At 30.3% G+C, this 26,017-nt stretch overlaps 2 protein-coding genes across 2 annotated transcripts; one reads left to right on the forward strand and one right to left on the reverse strand.

Moving 5' to 3' along the window:
* The first annotated feature begins 916 nt into the window (after positions 1 to 916).
* On the forward strand, positions 917 to 4,269 carry LOC113556817 (cuticle protein 8-like). The gene is made up of 2 exons (XM_026961977.1): positions 917 to 1,152; positions 2,851 to 4,269. Exons 1-2 carry the CDS (start codon positions 1,141 to 1,143, stop codon positions 3,466 to 3,468), a joined length of 630 nt encoding a protein of 209 aa, XP_026817778.1. The 5' UTR covers positions 917 to 1,140; the 3' UTR covers positions 3,469 to 4,269.
* Positions 4,270 to 5,558: 1,289 nt separating this feature from the next.
* LOC113556052 (arylsulfatase B-like) lies at positions 5,559 to 25,663 on the reverse strand. Its single transcript, XM_026960772.1, has 8 exons — positions 24,921 to 25,663; positions 12,710 to 12,869; positions 11,696 to 11,922; positions 10,452 to 10,716; positions 9,724 to 9,914; positions 8,330 to 8,465; positions 7,768 to 7,926; positions 5,559 to 7,541 (listed from the first exon to the last, which is right to left on the reverse strand). Exons 1-8 carry the CDS (start codon positions 25,032 to 25,034, stop codon positions 7,087 to 7,089), a joined length of 1,707 nt encoding a protein of 568 aa, XP_026816573.1. The 5' UTR covers positions 25,035 to 25,663; the 3' UTR covers positions 5,559 to 7,086.
* Between the last annotated feature and the right edge of the window lie 354 nt (positions 25,664 to 26,017).

The raw sequence follows: 26,017 nt of genomic DNA on the forward strand, positions 1-26,017 counted from the left end.
TCCTCGACCTTTGTCATAAAAACTTTGCCGTGACCAAATTTATAAAATTAACCCAATCACATTTATATCACATTAAATATTTTATTTCAAATCAAATAAAAATAAATTTACAATTACACAAAACCAATATTATTTTATTTGTTATTTTGCGCCCCGAGGCAGCTGCCTCTGTTGACCCTGCGGTAAATACGCCACTGGCTGCATTGTAACGTGATATACAGCAGCGATTAAGGCTGTACCAATGCACCGCGATGCATCTATAAAGAGATTCTTCGCAGTCCTCTCGATGCGCATTATAGCTGCCTATCTACGCGTAAGACCGCGCGCGTGATCATAATACAAATCATCATCATCATTCGCCGCCGCCGCCGTAATTGATTTCTCCTCGTTGTCCGCAAAAAGAGTACTGCTACGCGTCGTCGTGTTTCTAGTGTTTCTACTCGTGTGCATTTCGCCTCCTTCCGCTAATTTCCTCTTCGAATACATAACAATATTATAACATTTATCTTATCTTTTTATAATACACATTATCTTGACATGTATAACATTTTACGCAGTTGGAATGGCGCGTGTTACGTTATTAATTTCCCGGCACGGTCGGTGTGTACCTATACACCCGCAGCCGCGCGTACACGTAGGCGCTTACACCACATGTAAGTACCTATCATAATTGGGCGATGTGTTATTTAATTACCGACGCGGTTTCGTGGACCGCGGAGATGGCCGGACACGAAGACTCTTCGCTCTTCGCCATCATAACATAAGTATATAGAAGGTCCCTTCTCTTCGCGTAGGTCGAATCGTAATGTTATTATTATTTATATTATTCATTACACGTTGTTGTAAAAGTGTGCCTACTGTATTGTAACGTATAATAATGTTTACGCTTATCTACTTAAATAATATATATAATACGTAGTTTATGTTATATTTTACGCTGCCTTACGTGTGTACACTTTTACATCACGGGACGGTTTGGGTATAAATAACACGCCGAGCTTGAGGATAACCACAGTCATCAGTCCATCAGTGCACCGAAAAGAACACCGAGTGCAACACAGTTTATATATACATATATATATAGCGTCACGTCAAGAAAAACACCTGTTCATCAACGACCATTATACTGCAGAAAATAATATGGCCGCTAAAGTGAGTACACATGCAGTATACATGTATAATACATCATGGTATGATAATAATATGGTGGCCACAATTCAAATTTTCTACGATATTATTCCATTTTTATTATTCGTTAAAGTGACTGCTCTCTGGAGGTCTGGACAAGTTGGTTTTTGCAGCTAGTAATCCATGCAATGCCTTGGAACTTTTTCATTTGTGTTTTAACTGACATTTTTCAAATCGCGTCTACATATGCAAACCGCTTATTTTGGCGTTCGTATAAGTCTTACGTCGCATACAGTACATATATACAATACCTATACTTGCTTACCTACTTCGAGTTCGGGTATTTCCGTTCGAGACTTCCATTCTATTATAGCACTCCTGGATGAATTTCGCCTTCTACTCTTCTCATGACAGTGCCAAGTGTTTCGATTTTGGTTCATAATTAATTATTTTACTGTTTTATTTTTTTTTTTTGTTATACGTATTGGAAGTTTATTAAAAAAAAAAACAAATCAACATAATATAATAATACATACTATTATAATATAATTTCCGGATTAAAAGTAATAATTGGGTTAAAATATACAATGATAAATCTATCGAAAAATAAAAATATTTCACAGCCTAGGTAGGTATAGACTATAGGAGTTTAATTTTTAGAAACATTTCCCATTTATATAGATCATGTGAAATTAATATAAGTGTATTAAATTAAAATATTTTCCAATTGTTCATTATTATTTTAATATCTATTATTAATAATTTTATTCGAATTTTAAGTTAACGCACGCCAATTTGAACGTAGGTCTGACATTGTAGAATATGTTTTTAAATTTGAATAAAAAATAATTGACGGTAACCCGCTTAATCTTAACTAAAACAAATTATTTTATCGAAATAAACAGATAATTGACTTTTTATAAATAAACACTGTTGTGTGAAATAATTTTCATGCGAAAAAATGATAATTTTTGAGAGGGATAGGTTTTATCTACACTACTAATAACTGATAAGTAACAACAATCATTCACAAAATATGTTTTTAATACTCAGATAATCATGCAGGGTTTTTTTGTACATTATACTTTGATGAGCTGACAAATTTGTAAAAAATATGTCTTAACTGCTCGATCGAATCATCAGAGCTATTTTCGTTTTTTCAGAAAAATAAACGTATGTCATAAATCAAACATTTCTCATTAACGAGAATTTTTAGATATATTATTGTATTATTTTAAGCATATATTTATTGACAGCTCGACAAGTGAAAAGATATAAACAATTTTTCAACCACACAAAGTACAAAAAAATAATATTATTTCGCATAATAGTCGAGTATATTTTAGGGATATGAGAATATTTAGCCTATTTCCACATTTCAAAATATATTGTAAAGGTATTTATATTATAAGATTATTATTTTTTGTTGATGTTTACATTATACGTTACTCGTGCCATAATATAGAATCAATATTATTAATAATCGTGCTTATCCTAAGCGATTTTATTATTTAATTTAAATTAAATAATAATTTAATTAATCGTTTAATTTTAATTAAACGAATACTCAACTCTATTAGGCATAAAGATTGTTTTCGAATTAAAACCAATTTATTATTTTCCTGATCGTAGTCATCATATTATATTATATAATCAATGAACCGAGGTCGGAATACATAGCTCTACATCATCATCATATATTATATTTATCGCGTTTTTCAGTTGTCGTATTGTCGCGCGGTCACGGTCTTCGTCGTAGCTGTATGCGCCGTAGCCTCGGCGTTTCCGTTTCAGCCGTCGCAAGACGAGTACCTCACGCAGCACGAGCACGACGGCGCATCCACTGCTGAGCACGGTGACGACGATGCAGCTGCAAGTCACGGCGGCCCGGTGCCTAAGCCCGGGTCGACGTATCACTTCCAGTACTCTGTGCACGACCCGCTGACCGGCGACGAGAAGAGTCAGAACGAGGTGGGCGACGGTCACGGATCGGTCAAGGGCTCGTATAGCCTGGTCGAGGCGGACGGCTCCACCCGGGTGGTTGAGTACACGGCCGACGACGTGCACGGGTTCAGGGCCGAGGTGAAGAGGATCGAAGCGCCGGCGCACCGTCAGCATCTGCACGACCAGTCCGTCACTACCGCCGCCGCAGCCACCGCCGATGCCGACACCCCGTCGTACAAGTTCGATTTTGCTGCCGAAAATGCCGCCGCTCGTGCAGCCGCCTCAGCTCAGCCGGCAGCCGACTACGAACTGCAACAGTCATTACACTACAACTACCCGTTGCAGCAGCAGCAACACCAACCTGAATTACACTTTTCGTCGTCGCACCGCCGTTGAAGTCTCTCATCGTTCGAGTCGTCGTTGTAGCCGTTTCTATAAATACCTATATTGTTATTATTATTATTGTTATTATTATTTCACATATGTTCACGCGACGCATAGTAAAATATGTGACGAGTTCGGATAATATAATCACATCATATTATTATCATACAATATTCGATTAAACTTTATCTTCCGTGTTTGTCAAATTCGTGAGATTGTTTGTATACTAATAATACTGAGGAGTATCGAGAATCTTGAGAATTTAAAAATACGGTCATTGAGTATATTTAAAAATGGCGATTATCAGATTTCGAATAACTATACTTTTTTAAAGAAAAAAAGAGGAGAGCATGTTTGATGAATCACTCAGTATGTAATATACGTACGTTACATGTACTTACTCGGACTTGAAAATATATAATACGTGTTCTCTTCTCCCCACATAACACATATTTAAATAACTAGTTTATATAATATTAATGTGATTGCATGAAAAATTGATTAATTAAAAAAAAAAAATTAAATGTTCAGTGATTGTTCATGAAACTTGACATAATATATGTACCGTTCAATAAATATTTATATGTGTTTAAAGAAAAATTTTAATGTTTTGTTTGAATCATTTATAGCGGTAATTGTTTCCATTTTGCATATACTTTTAGTGTCAAATGCCTATTCAAAATATATATCCATTATTCTCTCTTGTAAATACTTCCACAAGTTGTAAGTACCAAGGCTAATTGGGCCATATTTTGTAAACAGTTTTTGCTATTATTTTTATACTCGTACAGTATTGTGTAACAATTTATAAATATTTTGTAATATACTAATTACTAATATACCTAAATCTATAATTATATTGTCATTTTAACAAGAACGGATTTTTTTTTAATGATTTATTTCGTGATAAGGTTGATGATTAAGGTTTCACTATATGCAAGAGCTGACGCAAATCATATATAATTATAAATTATAACATAATATAATATATTAAATATCAATTAAGTACAGAGTACCTATAGTTAGTTGAGAATCACTGACCATACATATAAAGAGAAATATTCATACATTTTGTGTTTGAAAAGGAAGATAGTGACAACTGACAGCCTTCTATGGGTTATATTTTAATCAAGCAAGAATATTTTCCTATTTAGCACTTTATCAGTTTTATATTGTAGTATTAAAAACATACATTTTTATTCCACTTAACCACCGTCCAATATGCTCATAGAACATAAAAAAGATTAAATATTAATATAATTAAATATATTTTTTTATTAAGTTTAAAGTCTCTATAATCTCTATAATCATTACGTTACACTTACCTGTTCAACAAAATTATTAGGAAAAGTTTCTAATTAAAAATCAAAATAAATCTTTATAACTATTATAAAAAAATCAAACTTAACTTTCAAGACATTTTGCATTATTGTTTATAGACTTTCCGAGGGATTTTCTGAAAAGACCATAAAAAGTAGAAAAACTGGTCAAAAAAGCAAAAATAATCGGAAAATCTGGAAATAAGCATCTTTTAAAAAAATCGTTGAAAAAAGCAAAAACAGCACTTTCAAATTTCATAATTGAACGTGTTGTAACATGACATACACTTCCATGGTACTCTGCTACATTTTAAGTTAATCCATAAAAATAAGCAAATGCTTCAAGTCTCGAGTCCTGATCATTATATAACTAAATACATATGTAGTTACATAAGTAACTACAGCTGATGTATTCATAAATATTCGTGTCCTAATGGTATTTCAAGTTTTTTTTTTTTTTAAATAAACATGTCAAAAAATTATAAAAGGTTGTTATTATGATATAATTAATTATATCTACTAAGCATTTTTGATAGTAAAAATATTTCATATTATTATTAATCAGTATAGATAATATAATAGGTAAGGTTAACAATTAAAATAAAAGTTTATCACAATAATCGTAATTCCTTTAATTTTGCACTATACTGACAAACATACAGGTTTGAATTACCATAATAAATACTATAGTATCTATATAGTAATATTAATATAAATAATATAAAGTTAATATATATAAAAATCATAGATGTATTAAAAATTAATATGTGTTGTATCCTAAAATTAAATTTGTCAGTTCTTTAAAAAAAAAAATAATGTTATTACGCTTAAAATAATTACCTATACTTGAACGAAACATTAAATCAAAAGTAAAATAGTTATATTAAAAAAGAATAATTAAAATATATCGAGCCAAGATCCACACAGTTTAGAATCTAAAGTTTAGATCATAGTGTTAATTATATTAACATTAGTGCAATATTTGCAAAATTACAGGCATTAATAAGGCTATTGCGTATGAATAATTTATGAACGAGCATAGTGGCCTGAACTTAATAGGCTAACGACCTAGTGGTTAATGCCTCTATCCCTAATTAAAAAATAATAATAATATTTAATATGTGTAATTGTAAAATTTATAACATAGCATGCAATTATTAATATATATTATGTATAGACATTATATTGTAATTATTATAGTCTGCAGTCTCGAAGCATCTATCTATCTGTTTATCAGTTATATATAAACGTGTATATAGGCACATAGGTATTTATCATCAAATATAAAATGTCAACTAAGTAACCTAAAAAATAATGAAAATACAAAGAAAACAGTTCTCAATAAATAATTGAAAAATTATACAAAATTGAACGACAAAATACAATTTTACGTTCTGTCTTTCGTTTGATAGTACCTATAACTATTTATATAAAGTTACACAACAATATAAACATTCAAAAGTATTATTACTAAATTCATCCGACATACAGCATGTACAATAAATAGGGACGTGTAATAATATTAATTAATAAATTATAAAAAATAAAAATATATACTTAATAATTACAACTACTCGTACGTGAACGAGAGCCTATATAGAAATACTTAACTATACAATGCTCAAAAGTAAACACTATACGCACTTATTATTTCCCCGAAAAGTTTCAAAAGGTCAAGATACTAAATAGACACCAAAAATACGAAGTGGATGACACATTTTCTGTACAGTGCATTAATCAATAGTCGACGGGTTTGTTTGTTCGCGGACGTTAATAATCGTCTTAAGCTTCTTTTTTCAACCCATCATATGGGTCGCTACAGGGGATTTAGTTTTGGCAATCGAGTGTAGATACTTATATATATATACATATTATATGCTTGTAGTTTATGTACTATAAAATTGTGGTACCAAATTTAAAGAATATTATTAATATTTTTTTTGGGGAGATATCAGGAAGATTTAAAGAGTAGTCGGCGAATCACGTTAAAAAACATGCCGCGAGCGCTATGCAGGCGAATGAATTCACAAAGGGACATTTGATGTTTTAATAATTTACAAGGACCTACACGAACACGTACAATTATTATTACGACCGTCGACTAAACACGAACGTACAGAATATGGGCTTTTCGTCCGATTTACAATATAAGAGACTTTAAAATATCGATGCGTCTAATGACCATTATTTTTCGCGTTTAATGCGTATATTCTCAAGTGGATTTACCGGAATTATTTTTCAGAAGAATCTGTGCGGGGAATACGTATACTAAGTACGCCTATATAGTGATGCACATTTACAGCGACGGTCATCAGTACATCCAGGTGGACCACGTGTTGTTGAACCGGGCCGGGTTGGCGGCCGGGTCAAACGGCCGGTTGGTCTGCGGCACCAGCAGCCGCCTGTAGTACTTGAGCGCCTCGTACAGCTGACCGCTGACCGTCACGTATTTCTTGGCCACGTTGTTGGTCTCGCACGGGTCGGCCACCAGGTCGAACAAGCACGCCTCGCCGGCCGGGCACGGCGACCGGGCCCGCGGTCCCTCGGGCGACGGGTTGCACCGGACCGTCGACTCGTACCGCATGGCCAGCAGGTCGCGGACGCCGCTCATCGGCCACGCGGTGCCGCCGGTGGCGAACGGCAGCGAGTTGGACAGCCGGGCGAGCGCGCGGCCGGCCGGGCTGTACAGCACGGCGGTCGCGTTGTACGGGGTCCGCGGTCTGGTCGCCCCGAAGAACCCGTCCAGTGACCCGTTCGCCGTCGAACCTGCCGGAGCGCAACAGACGGTTTTACAACGACAGTCGTTCATAATATTATCATCGATAAAACGAGTCGCCGTAAATCATACGACGACCAGTTTCACTAATTATTATATCGGTGATTCGAGATATGAGGTAATACATTTCGTAATAGTTATTTAATTATATATATCGTATATGTTTTGTCTTTTGAAATGATTGTAAGTTTTTATTAAAATAATATTTTAACTTACCGACAATTAATTTCCAGTTGTCTTTGAGAATACCCGCGTAACGCTGTTTTTCGTCTATATTGAGTAAAACGAAATTACGAAGCGATGGTAAATTTAATGTGAGAGATGTCCATTGATCGTATCCGTCTAGATTTTTTGGTAAAAATCCAGCATTTCCGCCTGAAAAAAAGTTACCAATATTACCGTGAAAACATATATAATACATATTTTATTGTTTCTGAAGCACCAATATTGAATATATTATAATTTTTTCAACACAAATGTGCGTTTTATTTACAAGTAGATATCCATTTTTAAAACAAAATTAAATCGTATTTTTGTTTTGGATTTTAAGTAGGAGGAAGGAAGCTGTTAATTTAACGATCAACTCCTTTATTGTTTATACAACCGTTAATCATTGTACTAATGTAAAGTAGTTTGTTTAATAGAACGTGGGTAAATTGCTATAATGCGACATGGTCAACTCAAATCTTTGCATTGTAGAATCGAGTTGTTAAATCTAAGTCGTTAAATGTATGTACCATTACGCGTCTAAAATACGACGCTATACACGAAGACGTACCTGCAGCCGAGTATAACGTCGGCAACCAATCAGTTATGTGCATGAGTTGTTTGGAAACTCGAGGATTTTCCTGGAATTGTGGAGCCCAGATAAAAGACGCGCTCTTAACGCCACCTTCCCATAATGTGTTCTTTATCTGCGAAAAAAATTCAAGCCGATATAAAAATTAATATGTTATATTATTAATTTATATAATGTAGTTATTATATTAACACCAAGAGTCGCATATTTAATAGATGACGATTGTTGCTAAAGAGGGTATGTGTGATCAAAGTCTCTTTTAATACTCATTAAAGAGTATTATATTTTCAAGATTTTGAGGTGCTAATATAATACGTATAGTATTTTTAAAAATATTTTTATAATCATGGATTCGTCGCCTAATTATGTTCACGAACCAGGGCTGAGATTTCCACGCACTTCAATTTTTTTCTAGAGTCAGTATTCTTTATTGATGTACGATTAAGTTAGGTGATTTCTGTATTGGTACAAATTTATATCATGGCTTGTCAAAATTTATTTTATTTTGAATTTCTTGAAATTTTTGATTTTAAGCACATTTTAAGAGCATTTTTTTATGATTTTTTAAACATTAGTAAATTTATATTTAAAAAATAACTTATCTTACATATATATATATATATATATACTTATTTAAAATTGTGATAACATAAAACAGTAGTTAATTAACCATTATTCGTTATAATCGTAACATTACAAAAATTCTGATTAAAAAATAGTAATAATAACAGTGTGACTAGACACTATAGACGCGTGGTCTGAATGTAACGAATTTAGATAACGTTTGAAATCGGTCAGAAAAAAATGTTGTATCCAGCTCAAAAACACAATATACACGTTCAAATTGTATTTATAAATTTTAATCAAATTCCAACATCAACATTAACGCAAATAAGTAAAATTGATCTAATCTTGCATTTTAAATTCTATACACATATTATACAACTACTCAATTATACTGGTCAATACAGCCGATACAGGCCAACAACCAACAGGCAATAATATAAAATTTATAACATAGCGAACTGCTATGGTGGTACTTAAATACTTTTATGACTATTGAAAGCAATTAATCAGACCAAATTCAGCATAATTAAAATTAAATCAATAAAATCATTATTGCTCCACATTATCATAACAATTGATGAATTGATTCTAATGTATAGATACAATGTATCCAATAACAATTTTAAAGATTTTGTATACTTATACTTAATAAAGTTGTCTTAATAATAGTTTTCTAGATTGTGATGTTAAATGTTGTTTAGGTATTTTCTTAGATTTTTTTAATAAGTCTAATTCCTTGCTTAAGATCTAGCAATAAAACATATTGAAATTGAATTCAAGGCACGATTTATATACACGAAACTTACACCTCTGTATGGGAAATTGGAACCCCAGTTGGCTGTTACACCGACGTTGGGTCCGAAACCTCGACCAGAACTGTCGAATGACGGCGACCCGTTGTCTGACATGAACACGATAATAGTGTTTTGCAACATTTTTTTTTCCGTTAGCGCCTCCACTACTCGACCCACAGACTCGTCTAGTTTGGATACCATAGCTAAAACAACATGATATTAACTATTAGGTTTTTAGTCAGTAAAAATCTGTCTTTTACTTATGTTGTTTTAATCCAACAACGTACCTATATAATATTATTAGACTATACTTAATCTGTACTACAGTATTAATGATTGAGCAAGTTTACACGTTAAATGAGTTACCTACCATATTATTTATATAGATAATATTATAATCAGTTTTATAATTTATAACGATCTTTGTTTTACTGTTGTAAAGTAAACATAAATAAAATAAACGATTTTATGTATCTATTAATCAATAATTTGATCGAGTTGAAAAAAAAACTATAGCTATTAACATCAAGTTAAAATGTACTCGATTTTTATCAAGTCATTTTTTTACTTTTATTAAATTTTTTTTTTTTTGGAATTTCAATTTTTGTAAATAATAATCTTACTTTTTGAAAAGCAATATGGGTAAATTAACAAAACTTTAAAGAACATGATTAAATTATTGTTAGAAGAAAACGATTCATCATTATTTATTAATTACTAATTGCGGTCTGTCGTCGTACCTGCGTAAGTTCGGCGGTTTGGATCCAAAATGTGATTAAACTTGTTGATTTCGGACTGAGGTGCCTCCAAATTCTTACCCCTGTTGCCCGTGTGCACGGCCACGTGCGCTAAATACATGAACAGAGGCCGGTCGGCTGGTTGTTCTTTGATCAATCGCACAGCTTCGTCGGTAAATACGTCAGTGGCGTACTTTCCGGCCACGTCCCAGGCGATAGTGTCGTTTCGTCGCATGTCAAACCCGTGGAACTCGCCAAAATTCTGGTACTGTATAGTAACAAAAAGTATAGTATAGTATAGTATAGTAAGTATAGTATTTTACTGTATAGTAAAATTGTCGTTTAAGACAATTGTAAGTTTTTTTTATAGCATGCCGGAGCCAACTTGTTTGTTAGGAAAAATTCAAGCGTTTGGTAAAATAGTAGAATTTCTATTAATTATTTTTTTATTTTAAAGGCGCAGGAGACTTTTTCAGGTCGCATTGGACTTTAACTTTTAAGACTTTATATTTTTAAAAGTTTAAAAACTGTATACGCGCACACAATATTATCACGTATTTTTGTAGTATTTTGAAAGGTATTTTTCTTAGTTGTTCAGTGTTCATTCAAATCTTAGAGTTCAATTCGACTTGAATAAAGTTGTTCACGTTTAAAATAACAAGAAATTTTATAAATGACTATTCAATTAATTTGAATAATATTATAAGAATATTTTAATTGCCTGAATTTTAATTTTTCAATAAATAGCCGGCTGTTATTATTTAATAATTATCAGTACACGAGTGTTTATTTGTTCCGATAATTTTGTATTGCAATAATAAGCTTATAGAAATATAATATAATAATTAATAAATAATGTTATGAATACTATGCTTTAAAAAAAGTCTTAGATATTATTTTAAAATCTAAAATAATGCATCTATCCATAGACTTTATATACACTATAAATCACGAAAATTGCTAACATTTAAGCATTTTTACTGGTCCATAAGGTTATTACATATTGAAGATATTCCAGATATTGTAAAATAACTTAAACAGGCCAAAAAGATCTAAAAAACCAAAAAATAATAGATAATGTCAAAATAAAAGGCTCAACATTGAATTCGTTTTTAATTAATTAAAACTTTATGTCAAGAAAGCTATATGTTTTTCGTAGAGCTAAAATGCATTTTCATATAAATTCACAAGCCTAATACAATATTATACGTTGAACTAGCGAAACGAAATGGATGTATTCGACTTACGACGTCTTGAAGTATGTAATCGTAATAACTGACGTATCCTGTGTAATAACCAAAGTGCGAGTCGAAACCTCGTCGTGTAGGCGTATAGGCCTGTTTGTAGAAACCCAAGTGCCATTTTCCTATAGCTCGAGTCGTGTATCCCAATTCTCTGAGGTATTCCGGTAATAGTTTCTCAGACAGCGGTAAGCCATTTGGTTCGGCGCCATATGTTGGTGGACCTTGCATACCTGTTCAGAATTTTTATCATTTATTAGAAGTTATCACGTTTATTAATAGTCAAAGTGCAGTTGCGTTGATACGATTTTTACCAGGGAGAGAAGTTTTAAAATTGTATTTCATTTATTTGTAACTCGTAGATAATTTAAAATGGATAATATTATATTATATAAGATTAATTGATAACGTTATTACATTTAATACGTATACACGTATTTTATACCACTTGGTATTAATTTAAAATACAATATACTACTGATTGATAATTTTATAAAAATAAAATCTACCCTCTGCTCATATCGTACAACGAATACATAAATGTATATTGTTAATTTATATTATAATATATTGTTATTTAACAATATTTGCATGTACAAACTGGAAATAAAATAATAAATAAGTAGGTATATTCAATAACCAAAATAATAGTTTAAGTGAAACTCATAGATTTTATTGATATTCACAGTTAGGAAATTAATTATTATTGAATTTCCTGAAGTTTGTTACTCTCTACTTTTTTAAATTTCTTAATATTAATATATAATTATTCGCATAATAAACTTGATATATTTATTCATCTATTTTTCGTTTGGGGAGTTCGAACTCTAATAGCTCCATACTTTTCTCGCCTAATTCTGTAGTATATACGCAACTAATAATCTAATATTACTAGAAACTAATAAATATTTTTTTTTCTTTTTTTTCCACAAACCAACTTTTACATATTTTTATGAAACCGGAGAAAATTTGATTTAATTAATTTCGTTACATTTGCGTGTCTTGATAATGATTATTTACCTAATTTAATGGGATACTTTCCAGTCATCAGTGCCACTCGAGACGGCGTGCATACCGGTTGAGTGTATAAATTGTTTAGCACAACACCGTTGAATGCCAGCGCATCAATGTTAGGTGTCGGGATTTCATCAGAACCGTGAAAACTCAAGTCATTCCATCCCTGTAAATAGGAAAATTATTATTATTAATTTTTTAATTTATTTCATCGTCATTTATTAATAGGTATATGTATATGTATATAGAGTGAACGAGATTTAGAAAAAGGTCTTTTGAAGATTATAAAAAAAATTTTAATTTCGGTCAAGATTTCAGTTAAAATATATATCTGCAGAAAAAACATCTGATAAATTGGAAAAATTATAAAAAGTTATGGTCCACTATAATTATATAATTTTTTTTTATACAATGTAGAAATATTTAAATTTATTTTTTTCAAACATGATCATTTCTTTTAAAAATGTCTATTTACTAATTTTACAGTTGTTAAAATGTAAGTAGTCATTTTCCACTAAAATTTATTTATTTTCTTTTTGGTGGTGATACACAAAATGTCAAATGCCATAGTTTAATTTTGCTCTACACTCAAAAATTACAAACAGATCGCAAATTCGCAACAAATGACGTTGCAACTTTGCAAGAATAAAATGTATTAACTAATATTAATTAATTCACATTATTACAATACCCATTGTAAATAGTCATAAAGAGATTTTTTTTCGGTGCCACGCAAACATATTTTTTGGCAAAAATTTCAACTTTCTATTTTTTTCCTCGATTCCAAATAACAATCAAAGTATTCAAAATAAACCAAACTATGCTACATAATTCGACCGATATACGTGCGATTTTATCCCATGTGACTTGTTGTAGGTAAGATGTGAAATAGTTTTGTTTCAGTTTTAAGCGATTGTACAATTGCAGTATTTTCTTGTTATAAGTGTTTGTATTTTTTATTTGATTATTATTTAATATAAGTACCTACCTATATAATGTTAACAATCAGTGTACTTATTATACATTCGTAAGATGTAGGTATAATATGACAAAGTTATTTATATCGAAAATACACAAAACGGTTGTTTTGTGAAATGCATAAGTGGGACAATAAAATATTATTTATGGATAATATTGTATTGTTTCTGATACGGAACGGCGGGACGCTGTGACTACCAAGAACCAACAAATACAGTGTGTTATAATTTATATTAAACGACTAATAGTTATAATATTATACTGTACTCAGAATTTGTTTTCCGAATGCAAAATTTATACAGATTACAATCAGTAATATGCTTTCGCCGGTCTCGTGCCGAATTGAGCGAAGCGAAAACGTTGTCGTTTTCGTCAACACGTATTATCAAGGTCAATGTCAACGTATTATTTATACAGAGATAATTTAGAGTCTGGACAAAACACACACACACACGCGCGCGCACGCGAAATATTATATTATATTCACGTAAGCACAGTGAATATACTAATATTGTCGAAACACGGCGGCGGCATATGCGGTCGACCTATTGCGCTTTCTATATCCGCAAGACTAAACGCCCGCGCCGCCGTCATGACTGCGTGAAGCAACGCGTGTTGTTTGGTTGTCGTATCATTATGATATATAATACAGAGTTGTGCAGCAGGTGGTCGGGTTACGCGAAATGGAAAACGAGCGAAAAACTAGCTGTCATCTCTCGCGGTTTTATAATATAACCATAAAAACGTGCCTATTCGATGTAAGTCACCGTATTTTTCAGTTCGGTTCCGTTGACTTTATCTCGGAGCTCGGGCTAAAAATATAAACATAAATCAGTCGATACCGTACGCGATATTGTACGTAAATTGCTGTTGTAACTACTAGTCTAGTGGCGGCCAGTAAGTAAATATTCGGGGGATGCCAGGTAGATACTGAAATTAAACTATTATAATATGTTGTAGATATCAAAACAATAATATACCAAACCAAAGAAAAAATTTCAATTATCTATTTCTAATTAATTTAACAACTGAACTTCTAGTATGGGTATCCGATTAGTAAGTTAAAGTACAATGTAAAATTGTATAAAAAACATGTTATGATGCTAGGTTTACATCGAGCCGACAGAACATAAAAAAAAAATCAAAAACAAAATGTACGAGACAAATATAGGCGTATAAACACAGTATTAAACATGTATTTAATTTGTAATTGACGATGTATACAATTTGTTGGATGTTGCGCTAACAGTCGTTTACATCTAAAAAACTATAATGTTACAGAAAACAGGAACAAAACAGAAATCGTGTGATGTTTACCACTGCGAATATTTATCCAGAAACACTATTACTGTGCATGTTGCAAATTTGGATAATGTCGAGAAAATGTTTCCATTTTATTTTTTACTTATCTCAGATTTTTTGGAATACGAAAAGTTGCTTTTTTAACGGCTTGGTGTAAACTAGACATTACGGTTAGAAAAATAAAAGATTTTTTATTACCCATACAATAATATAGATATATTATATTTTTTAAATGTTATAATTTTTTCAAGATAAATAGGTACATATTGAAAAATCAACCAAAAAAATTTGAAATTCATTTAGGACTTTTAATACATAACTATATTATAATTTTAACGTGTTTCCCAAAGAACACTATCAGTTTTCTGTTTTGTCTAATTTTAAAAATTTTTTATATTTGAATACTAATTTGAGTATTATTTTTGCGCTAATCATGATATTATACTATTGACCATTAGCTGTGATATATAGTTGGTGAGGAGCTGGTGGAGTCACTTTATTACAGCATTACTGCGAAGGTAAGAGTGGATAGATTGTAGTATTTGACTGATTTTTAATTAGGTATATTTGTCATATTATTAATCTTATAGAAAGATAAATATTTTACTCAAATCTGACATACTGATTTTTTTTCATTAATATTCAATAGTTTTTTTAAATAATGAGGTACATAATCTGTCAATATTTAATTCTGTTATATGGATAATACACCAACGATTATTATTATTATTATACGATGATTATTATTTATTTTAATGATGGGCAATGGACGATATGTCGTTTAATCTTATTGACAAATAGGCGATAAATCTGAATTTAATATTATCTAGGACTGGTGAACATTTTTTAAATATTTTTTTATATTTTTCAAAATATCCCAAACTTCATATTATTTTTTATGTGTGTTACACGTTAGTTAAGTTATAAAAGAAAAAATGTTCTGATTTTCAAATTCATATATAAATTCTGGTAAAAAGTTGAATTATTTTGATGCTTTTGAGGAGTAAAAATTAACAATTTTCAAAATAAATTGAATAAACATAGAAAAAAAGAAAAATAAGATTTAATTTTCTATTTTTTAATTTCTGTTATATTGTAGTTACACACGAAAATTAAAAAATATTAATCGTAGAAATTTTAAAATATTTCAACTTAAATTATAAAGTTACTTAAATTATCACTTAGGTAATAAAATCTATGCATTTTTAAAATTATTTAAAAATCAACTTAATGCTCGTATATATATGGTCCAACTGTGTCCGATCTATATCTGTTAAGATACGCTCGTCACTTACTGTGTAATAGTGGGGTTACTTATTTGTTCATTTTAAACCTTTTATATACACTTGTTTTCATTTAAATACTTTCATTAGATTTGATTATTTTGATTTTTTAACTTTGTAAATATTTAATTTAAAAAAAAATATAGCTCATTTATAACGAAGCTTAATTCCTCTTTAGATTTCGAGCGGAGTTATGAATGTATTAATTTTACAATAATACATGTTTTTATTATACTGTGTACTTAAATTTATCTTTATTAATTTAACTTTAACAACCTTGAAAATTTCAACCTTAGATGACTTAAAAAATGTACGTTTGATTAATAATAGTATTTGCAATCAATGTTAAAAACAATTAATAAAAAATAAAAAGTGTGTGATACTGGATATTTCCTGTTAATATTTTGTTATATACTGTTGAGATTTTTATATATTTATCGTAATACTCTGACACTTGATATAGCTACGGTTCTTAAAAATAATAAGCAATACATGGGTTAAAGAGTTTAAAAATAAAGAGAATAAATTGGAAAACATACTTTCGATTAATTTTAATATTATATTAATTTGCAAAATATCCAATGTAAAAATAGAAATATACATTAATAATTTCGTAATAATATCACGCATATGTGTAGTTATTTTTGGCGTGTTACAATATTTTAATCATAAGCGGACCGTATTCAAGAAGATCGTTTAAAAAATACCAAATGCGATTGACATTTAAAAAAATAAATTCGTACAATTCGTAAAACCAAACACATTTTCACCGCGCGTTAATATTGCCTTAAAAATACGAGCTCTACTTATGATTAATGCGTACGTGTTCAACGGACCGGGACAAAACAAAGTGTTCGTTTTGGAATGTCCTCTCACGCGATGGTTTATCAATACTCGCTGCAGTACCTATCAAACGGTGATCCGCGGACGGCGTATATGACAGCTGCAACCTTGTCAACGGATGAAAATTTATAAAAAAAAAAAAAACCATAATAGAAAATATGTCTCACTAAATACTATTACTACTCGTCCATTCACGTGATAAAATGGCCCATAGAAATGAAGGTGAAAAGTATTATAGTAGGAAATAAGTAGGTACCTATATATATACCCACCTATTATACCCATCTACATAGAGTGTGTATCACAATGAACACATTAAAATTACTTTTTATTGTAAAATTGGCATAATATCTCCATGATACGCCGTGTATTTATATTACTATGATTTATGAATATGGGCTGCTGCAGTGTATCGGTACATGTCGTAGTTAAGACCGCTGACTGCTGAAAATTATAACAATATACTTATATTATTACAGTTCTATGAAAACCATTTTCGCATCTATCAAACAGATATAAGTACTGTTTTTGCCAAACGAATCTCAAACTGTTATCATTAGGTAGGTATTCAAAATATATATAGTAGAAGATTCTCGTTATGTCGAATTTCAAGGGGAACAGGGAAAAGTTCGGGATATCGAGTTTTATTAAAATTCTTAAAAAAATTGGTAGACAATTTGAATGCTTAAAATGCATAATTTGAATACTTTAAGTACTAATATTATATGCATATCAATAAACTACAACAATAAATCAATACATTTTTTTTTTAAATCTGTCATTAAAATTTGTTTAATATTACTTTTAATTTTATAAGAATGTAAAAATTAATTGTAAGGACATTTAATTTACACTTATTTTCCATTTCACTACATTCTATACGAATAACTATAAATATTAACTATACAGATGCGTGAGATCACAATCACTATACTGAATATACCTATTGCTTAATTTTTTGTTCTTACCGTAATAAAAATATTATTTGTATATTCGAGATAAAGAATAACGATTAATTTTATTTTGGGTTATCGAGAGCAAAACGCTATTAAATGTAAAATAAGTGTATTGATAGTTAAGGTAGTTTCAAGAGATTTCAATATAGTTCGACATAATAAAAATCTACTGTATAAAATATGATATGTTCGTTTAGTGCTTACACAGATATAATATTATAGTGTCCGCGGTCAATAGACAATTTATTTTTTAAATTACAATTGGCTGGTAAAAGAGTTTTCGAATTTATTATTGTGTGACACGATTAGTCTCCACTACTATAATATATACAATATTGTCGGAATCATGATATAAACACATCTTTGGGCTCATTTTCCATGTCAACGTGATTCATGTTTTAAGATACAAGAAAACGTGGGCGAACCTACGAGCTATGAACATGCAAAATTAGTTGTTAAATTATTTTTAAGTAGGTGTATATTTATACTATTTTGTCGTTGCGAATATTTAGGTTACCGACACATCATTATTATAATTTTAATATACAAAATGTCGAACGTATTCGTATTATATTTTCAAGTTCCTTATAATTTTGCCATTCATTTTTTTTAAGCACGCTTATTGTTACTATAGTAAGTTATAAATAATTTTAGTCACATGATCTTTTCTTAATAGTATAATTTAATTTGTTAATATATAATATTATTATTTTATTAATCACCATGGAAAACACTTTGATAGATACACATCTCACAAGTATACAAAAAATTGATAGACATTATATTTTAAAAAAATGTGTTAAACATTGTATATTTCAAAATAATAGTATTAGGTAACAAAAACGTAATTGGTCAATAAACAAACTAAAATAAATTGCAAAAGCCGTTTATAAAAACAATATAAAAATGACATTATAAATCATTAACAATCAGTTTGTCTCTACTGCCGTCCACTATATTATGTCACTTGATTTAAAAAAAAAAAAACATTTCCCGTGCACGAAGTTGTGTTTTTATACCTCTCTATCGAGAAAACACGAAAATACAATACTATTGTAATTGTATTGATTTGCAGGGCATGAAAGATATTTACTTTCTTACAAATAGTCGACCGCCGCGACGACCACAAGGACCGCAAAATATTTGCAAACTATATTATTATCATGTGCAATGTCAATGCTCTCATCGTATACAGTCAACATTGTATTATTACAGTTTATTTGTTTATTAATGTCAAGATCGTTTATGGTTTTTACGTAACGTCTGAAAGCGGGTCGTCATCCTATATTTACTACGTCGTCATGATCAGTTCCAGTCCTTTGCCCTTATACATAATACATACGACGAAAATCTGAGATTTCAGTAGAAATATTTCAGCGAATCGACTTGCAGAAAAATGAATAAATTTAAAAATTACATTATTATGTTATTCAATTTCCCCTCTTTTTTATTCAACTCTTTTCCCCTTACGAATTGCTAACGTACGCCGAAGAGGCAAAGTGCATTAGCATTCATTTTGCTTTCAACATTTTACCTACAATATTATATTAATAATAAAATAACAAAGATATTATCTTAAAAAAAAAAACATAGTATTTTTTCAGTAAACTTCAAACATACAAAAAATGGTAGAACTAAAAAAAATATACACTGTGATTTACCATGTTTGGTGCCCTTTTTTTCATTCATAATAAAGTTAGTCAAAATATGATTTTTAGAATTTTTAAATTTACTTAAGGTGAGGTACTAATGAATAACAAATGCCGATTCGCACATGAACTGAGGTATACCCTAAAATTGAGATATGCCTATATAGCACCGTATTTTATATTTATTTAATTTTTCACGGACGAAGTCGGGTTATAGGCAGAGTAGGTAAACATATAAATAATAATACCTACCTAATTATCATAATCGTTGCATCTATATAACATTACAAACGTACTGTTTATGTAGAGGCGGAAATAAAATAAAAAGCACGTATACATGTAATTATTAAGACGATTATCACCTATAATATATTCACGTATTTTCCCAACAGTAATTAAGAAAAAATCTAAGTCACAATTTTCAAGATATGTTATAATGTATGGCTATCTAGATTATTAAATACATAATGTAGTATTTTAGACAGGTAGTACTTATAAGAAACAACACAGTGCGTATACATAATTAACGTTTAAAGCCAACAATAAGAAGTAACATTTAATGGAAATGATCAGTATTAATAATAATTTTTAAGGGGCCAGTACTTCCTAATTATAACTCGTGGAAACTACCAAAATATAATTATTAATAAAAAAATGTTAGATAATTATAAAGCAATACAAATTGAGTCTTACAAATCGTATAGTATGTAATATTGTAACTTTTTATTAAATTATTTATATAACGTCTGTTGAGAAATAATTATTTTTTACAAAAAAACGATAAAGTGATTTAACACTTCCATAATAATATACGTGTAGTTAACAAATAATAATTATATTATATTGTATAAAGTATGAATAACGAATAAAATATGAATGAAATACATATTGCTTCCGAATCACCTATTTTATGTTCACATAAATAATAATACAGTCGAATCGAAATAACTCGCACCTCCGATAACTTGAAAAAGATGACAAGTTGAATTTTTTTTTATTCCCCTAGAATTATAAATTAATATAAATTCAAGTTAGATATCTCGAAGCGAATTTTTATCTACCTTCAACTTAGAGTTATCGCGATTCGATTGTACCTATTAAAAATTGAATTATTGACTTGAAAAACATTTGTATTTCCCAATTGGTTTAGGTTCGCAAAACCTCCGAACTTTAAAAGAACTTTAATAATAATATTATAAATTATGCACTGTCGCGAAGAATGTGTGTGTGTGTAAGAGAGAGAGAGAGAGAGGGTTGAACTATTTACGAAATTCGAGAATGGGCAATTATTTTATTTATAAAAAGAAAACAATATTTTAATAATTATACCACTGTTTATTATAATAATAATTGATGAGTAACATAAACTCTGTTTGTAGGGAATATACAACCTTTCCATTCGCACTGACGTGCAGTTTATTTTTCCGCGGCCAATGGTAGTGAACATTTGACTAGAATGTGAGAACCTACAACAAGGACACATGTTTCACAAACAATGAAAATCGTCGATTGGTTCCGACAAAATACGTATACGCACACGTGGGTCATTTCAATATTATAGGGGTGAACGAATAAGTGACGCTCAATTTTTGCGATAACATTGCAATTTAGCGAATACTGCCATTATTGTTATAGGTATTACACCAAGCACTTTCGGCATTCCACACAACAACAACGATATGTACCTATATTATATATATATATATAATATTCATAATTGTGGTTTATTAAAATATATTATACAACCCGGTCGCGCCGATTACCTATACTTGGCCAATTATACCGAGTTCGCGTGTCGTAATAGCCAATCAATGTGAGTATTTGTCGAAGGTGACGAGCTCGTCGAGCGTATAGGTTATACCTAAATATACCTAAGAAACGTATTGATAATGTCAAAATCGCATAATTCGCCCTATCTACGCTTGTTGGTGGACACAAATCTTAATCTAAGAACTGACGTATAAACTCCCGGGATTCAAGGATTGTACTATTGTAGATTTGAATCGATTAAACGTAGTGATTATTATTATAGAAATGCGTGTCATTACAACTAATATTTTTAGAAACAATTTTTGCTTAATAATTTGCAGTAGAAAAAGGAGGTGTTCATTTGAAAAAAAGAAAGTTACAGCTGGATATTCCTTAATAAGTAATTCAAAAAATCTCAAGAATTTGAAAATATGGTATTTAATACTGCCGAGATAATCCTTTGGTATATTTTCGAACGTGGTTCCAATTATTCTTTGAGTAAAATCTATGAAATTTTCAAAATATATCGGTTGAGTACTTTTTGATTATATATATAATCATTCGTTTATAATGTATATAAATAGATTATAAAAGTATCTTTTAGTTCTGTAACAAATAGAAACCCTGTATAGAAATAAAACAATATTTGATTATTGTGTGCCAAAATGAAATTCGTATATAAGTCACCCAATATAGGGGTTGAAAAACAAAGTTATAAGCACTTCCCGAGTTTCAATTAATATGTGTGAATAATTTGGTGCCAATTGGTTCGATAGTTTTCAATTATATCCCCATCAAAACGTACAACAATTAATAATTTTTATATAAATATTATAAATAAATAGATTATATTATATTTTAAATGATGCATTTAATTTGGGTTTAATTTTTATAACTTTTAAGGATATATGTGTATAATATGTGTTATAAATCGCTTTGTTTTTTTTTTTTTTTACAAAATGTACTTTAAGAGAATTTTTTTATACTAAATATTGGGTAGTATGGTGAATTTTATCAGTTTATGTTTACACATTATTGGTAATTTTTTATAATGTAACTACACTTACTTTTACATTTTATTTTACGATACACATTTACTTGTCAACAGTATAGTAATGGTCCATTAAGATTTTTAAATGTTTTGACTGAAGTTGCATAATAGTCTCAAATATTTTACATATTATATAATGCAACATACAACATGTACTATAGCGTGTGAGTATTCGATAAAATTATAGTAATTTTTAAACAGTTTATGTACAATATACTTGTTAGTTTTTTTTCTAATATTGCCAACTATTGAGTTGTTGGATATATGTATAAAAATTAATAATTGACAAACCTACTTAAATAAACAACGCAAACACGCGGAGTAAGAACGGTGAATTTTCATGCAATAAACTGTGCACGGCGATCATAATTCATAATAATATAATAGCAATAAAGTAGTGCATTCTTCGTTTTGTCAATAATGTCAATAAGTATCGTAAATATTAAATTATTACAATAGGCGCAGATATTTGTTTCACGGCGACTAAGTCCATTCTAAAGAATCAGGGGCTAACAATTATTGACTGTAATAGTCCACCACCGATGCAAAGCGAAAAAATTCAGTCAAATAATAAACGGTTTAAACATTATTTTACCTTCTGTTATAACTCATAATAAACGGTATAAACATCATTGTATTTAAAGTAAAACATCGAATGTGTTATATAAAATCAAAATCTATAATAAATTACGTTCAGATATATAATAGTGAAACCCAACCTATATATATTGCAAGTATTACAAATATGAAATAAATTATTATTTAAACGGAAGAATAAAAATTATTAAAAGAAATTTTTTAAGTTTAAATATACATACTTTCCTATGTGTTTGATGTAGTTTTTTTTAACTAATCAGCACAACTAAAAGATTAACGATGATTTTTGTGCTAAAAAAAGTAGTTACGAACCCACTTGGTATAATAATAGTATGTATTTATCATAGTCGTTCTGTGGGCGAACGAGTCTTAGACGTAACGACATGCAGTGCCGTAACTTGGTATATATTGGTGGGTGTGCAAGCTAATATTATAGAGCCCATTTAGCCAAGGACCTAAATATGTAATAGATCCTTAAAAATATAACTTTCTGTTTGTAGCTTTATACATTATTGTACACAGTACACAGATGGATGAGGAGCAAAATGACTAGCAGCTCCTAAAACAATCTATTGGTTTTACAATTACATTAGGATAAAATTGGGAAACATCAATAATGTTTTGTATAAAACTATAAATATTAAAATATGTTTCCATATTTGTACCATTACTTTTTTGTGCTTATTGTATTTTTGTTACAAATGTCACAACACAAGGTGATTTTTCAAACATGCTTACCTCATTTTTATGCTTAAAATATGTGTGTATTCAAATTCTGATTTTTTTTTAATTTTTAAATGTAATTATAGACAATATTTTCGAGTACTTATATTTTTCACAACATTTAAGAAGTATTTTGTATTCCTGTGGCGATATCAACTTTTTTTTTTTAATGAGAACATATATGTTTCATGTTTTAAAGCAAAATGTGAATCAGGTAATTTTCTGAAAATGTTGACGTATTGTAATAGAAATTTGAACGAAAATTTTCGGAATTTTTTATTATACTTTAAATACTAAAGAATGAGGATAATAGTCTATGTTTTGAAAACTGTCAGGTGCAATATTAATCCATGAGCATTTAGTAATAAGTAGTAATTATTAACGAATAGTTTATATTGCATACCGAATTATAATTATCGAGCTCGTATCCATTTACAAATTATTTTTGTATAATAGATTATTATCCTTAGTTCTTAGTATTTAAAGTAGAATAATTCCGGAAGTTCAAAATTTTCAGAAAAATTACTTGATTCACATTTTGCTTTAAAACATAATATTATGTTCTCATTTGAAAAACCAATGTTATGCCACAGGATACTTCTAAAATGTTGTGAACAATTTAAGTACTCGAAACTATCGTCTTTAATTACATTTAAAAATTCCAAAACTCAGAATTTGAATGTGTACATAATTTAAGCATACAAATGGGGCGAGCATGCTTAAAAAGTTACCTTATAATATATAGTATACTTATATGAAACGTGTTGTGGTGGGTGGCGCGGTGCGATAAACTATTTGGCATGCATTAATTTTATACAAAATCCTTCTATTTTTAGATAGTAAAAAATAATTTAATTTCTAAATACACAAAATTGTTATTATTAGCATTATTGAATAATATTGAATAATAATGCTCCTATAGTCTAAACATTTTTCATTCTGATCAGACATATAATAAATTGTAACCATAATAATATTTAGAAAAAAAAGTTAGTTTTAAAAATTTAGGGCCCAGCTGCCCGGGGCCCAGGGGTTTTGTGCACCACTAGCACCCCCGGTAGTTGCGACACTGACGCCGTGCCTTACCAAATCGTCGGCCAAAATGAAAACGATGTTCGGCTTGGAAGTCTGAGGTCGGGCTGGTTGCAAGACGGCGGCCAACGCGACCAGGAACCACAGTGACGACCGTGTAACTTCCATGAGTCCTCAAGCGTGTGGGCGGCGGTGACGGCGACTGTGCGAGTGACTACGACGAAATTTGAGCGAATGTGTTTAGATATCGAACGCGATTATGGCGGCCTAGCTAAGATCGGTTTTCCGAACGGCGACGGCGGTGGAGTGAATAAAATAATAATATTGATATAACGTCAAAAAACAACGGGTTTTCCCTCTTCTTTTTTTCCTATATATGTGCCCTAATTCGCGTATGGACGGAAAAGAAAAATCGCTACTGCGGCTACCGTCGGCAAAGTGTGCCGCCGATAAATATTATTATATTGTTGTGATATTATACCTTTTCACAGACTATTCGACGTGGGTATTATACACCTATGCAATATATATATATATATATATATATATATGTGTGTGTGTGTGTGTGTGTGTGTGTGTGTGTGCGTATATTAAATGTTTCGGCACGATTTACACGGTGTAGCGCGATTCGCGGGTATCTCGATTATATTTCAGTAAGTATAATATATTTTATCACAATATTATGCTTGCAAATGGAAATAACATTATTTGTTACCTACATATATGCGCGCGTTGAATTATTTCGAATATACCCGGAAGACTCGCGAAATGTAAACGGACACGACCGGAGCGCTTGTGCCGACTGGACTGCGTCCGGTAACGAATTCGCGATACCTATTTATACTAACGCTTGATATGCGACCATCGCTGGCCAGTGATTTTTCTCTCATTATCCGTCTTCCGCCAATAGTCCTAATGTTGTGTCCTCGTACAGTAAAATACTTAATGTTTGTGGCGATGAGCTCAAAACACGGTTATTATACGTACGAACATACGATTATGATATTCGGATTATCCTTATCCTTATGTACTGATAAATATCCTAACCTGTGTTAAGTTAGAATATTATCAATAGATTATTATGTACCTATATAATATATGGCTAAACAAATAATTCTGTAGTTTTTGCTATTGAAAAGTATCGAAGGTTA

The sequence above is a fragment of the Rhopalosiphum maidis genome, chromosome 3, assembly GCF_003676215.2.
Source record: "Rhopalosiphum maidis isolate BTI-1 chromosome 3, ASM367621v3, whole genome shotgun sequence".
Lineage (NCBI taxonomy): Eukaryota > Metazoa > Arthropoda > Insecta > Hemiptera > Aphididae > Rhopalosiphum > Rhopalosiphum maidis.

What these genes read in the sequence shown, in the direction of transcription:
- LOC113556052 (XM_026960772.1), bottom strand. Translation starts at nt 25,034, where the DNA reads ATGGAAGTTACACGGTCGTCACTGTGGTTCCTGGTCGCGTTGGCCGCC. An exon ending in AAAGTATCCCATTAAATTAG is followed by an intron (nt 11,923 to 12,709) that starts GTAAATAATCAT and finishes AATTCTGAACAG; the next exon opens with GTATGCAAGGTCCACCAACA. An exon ending in GACGTTATACTCGGCTGCAG is followed by an intron (nt 7,927 to 8,329) that starts GTACGTCTTCGT and finishes ACTTTTTTTCAG; the next exon opens with GCGGAAATGCTGGATTTTTA.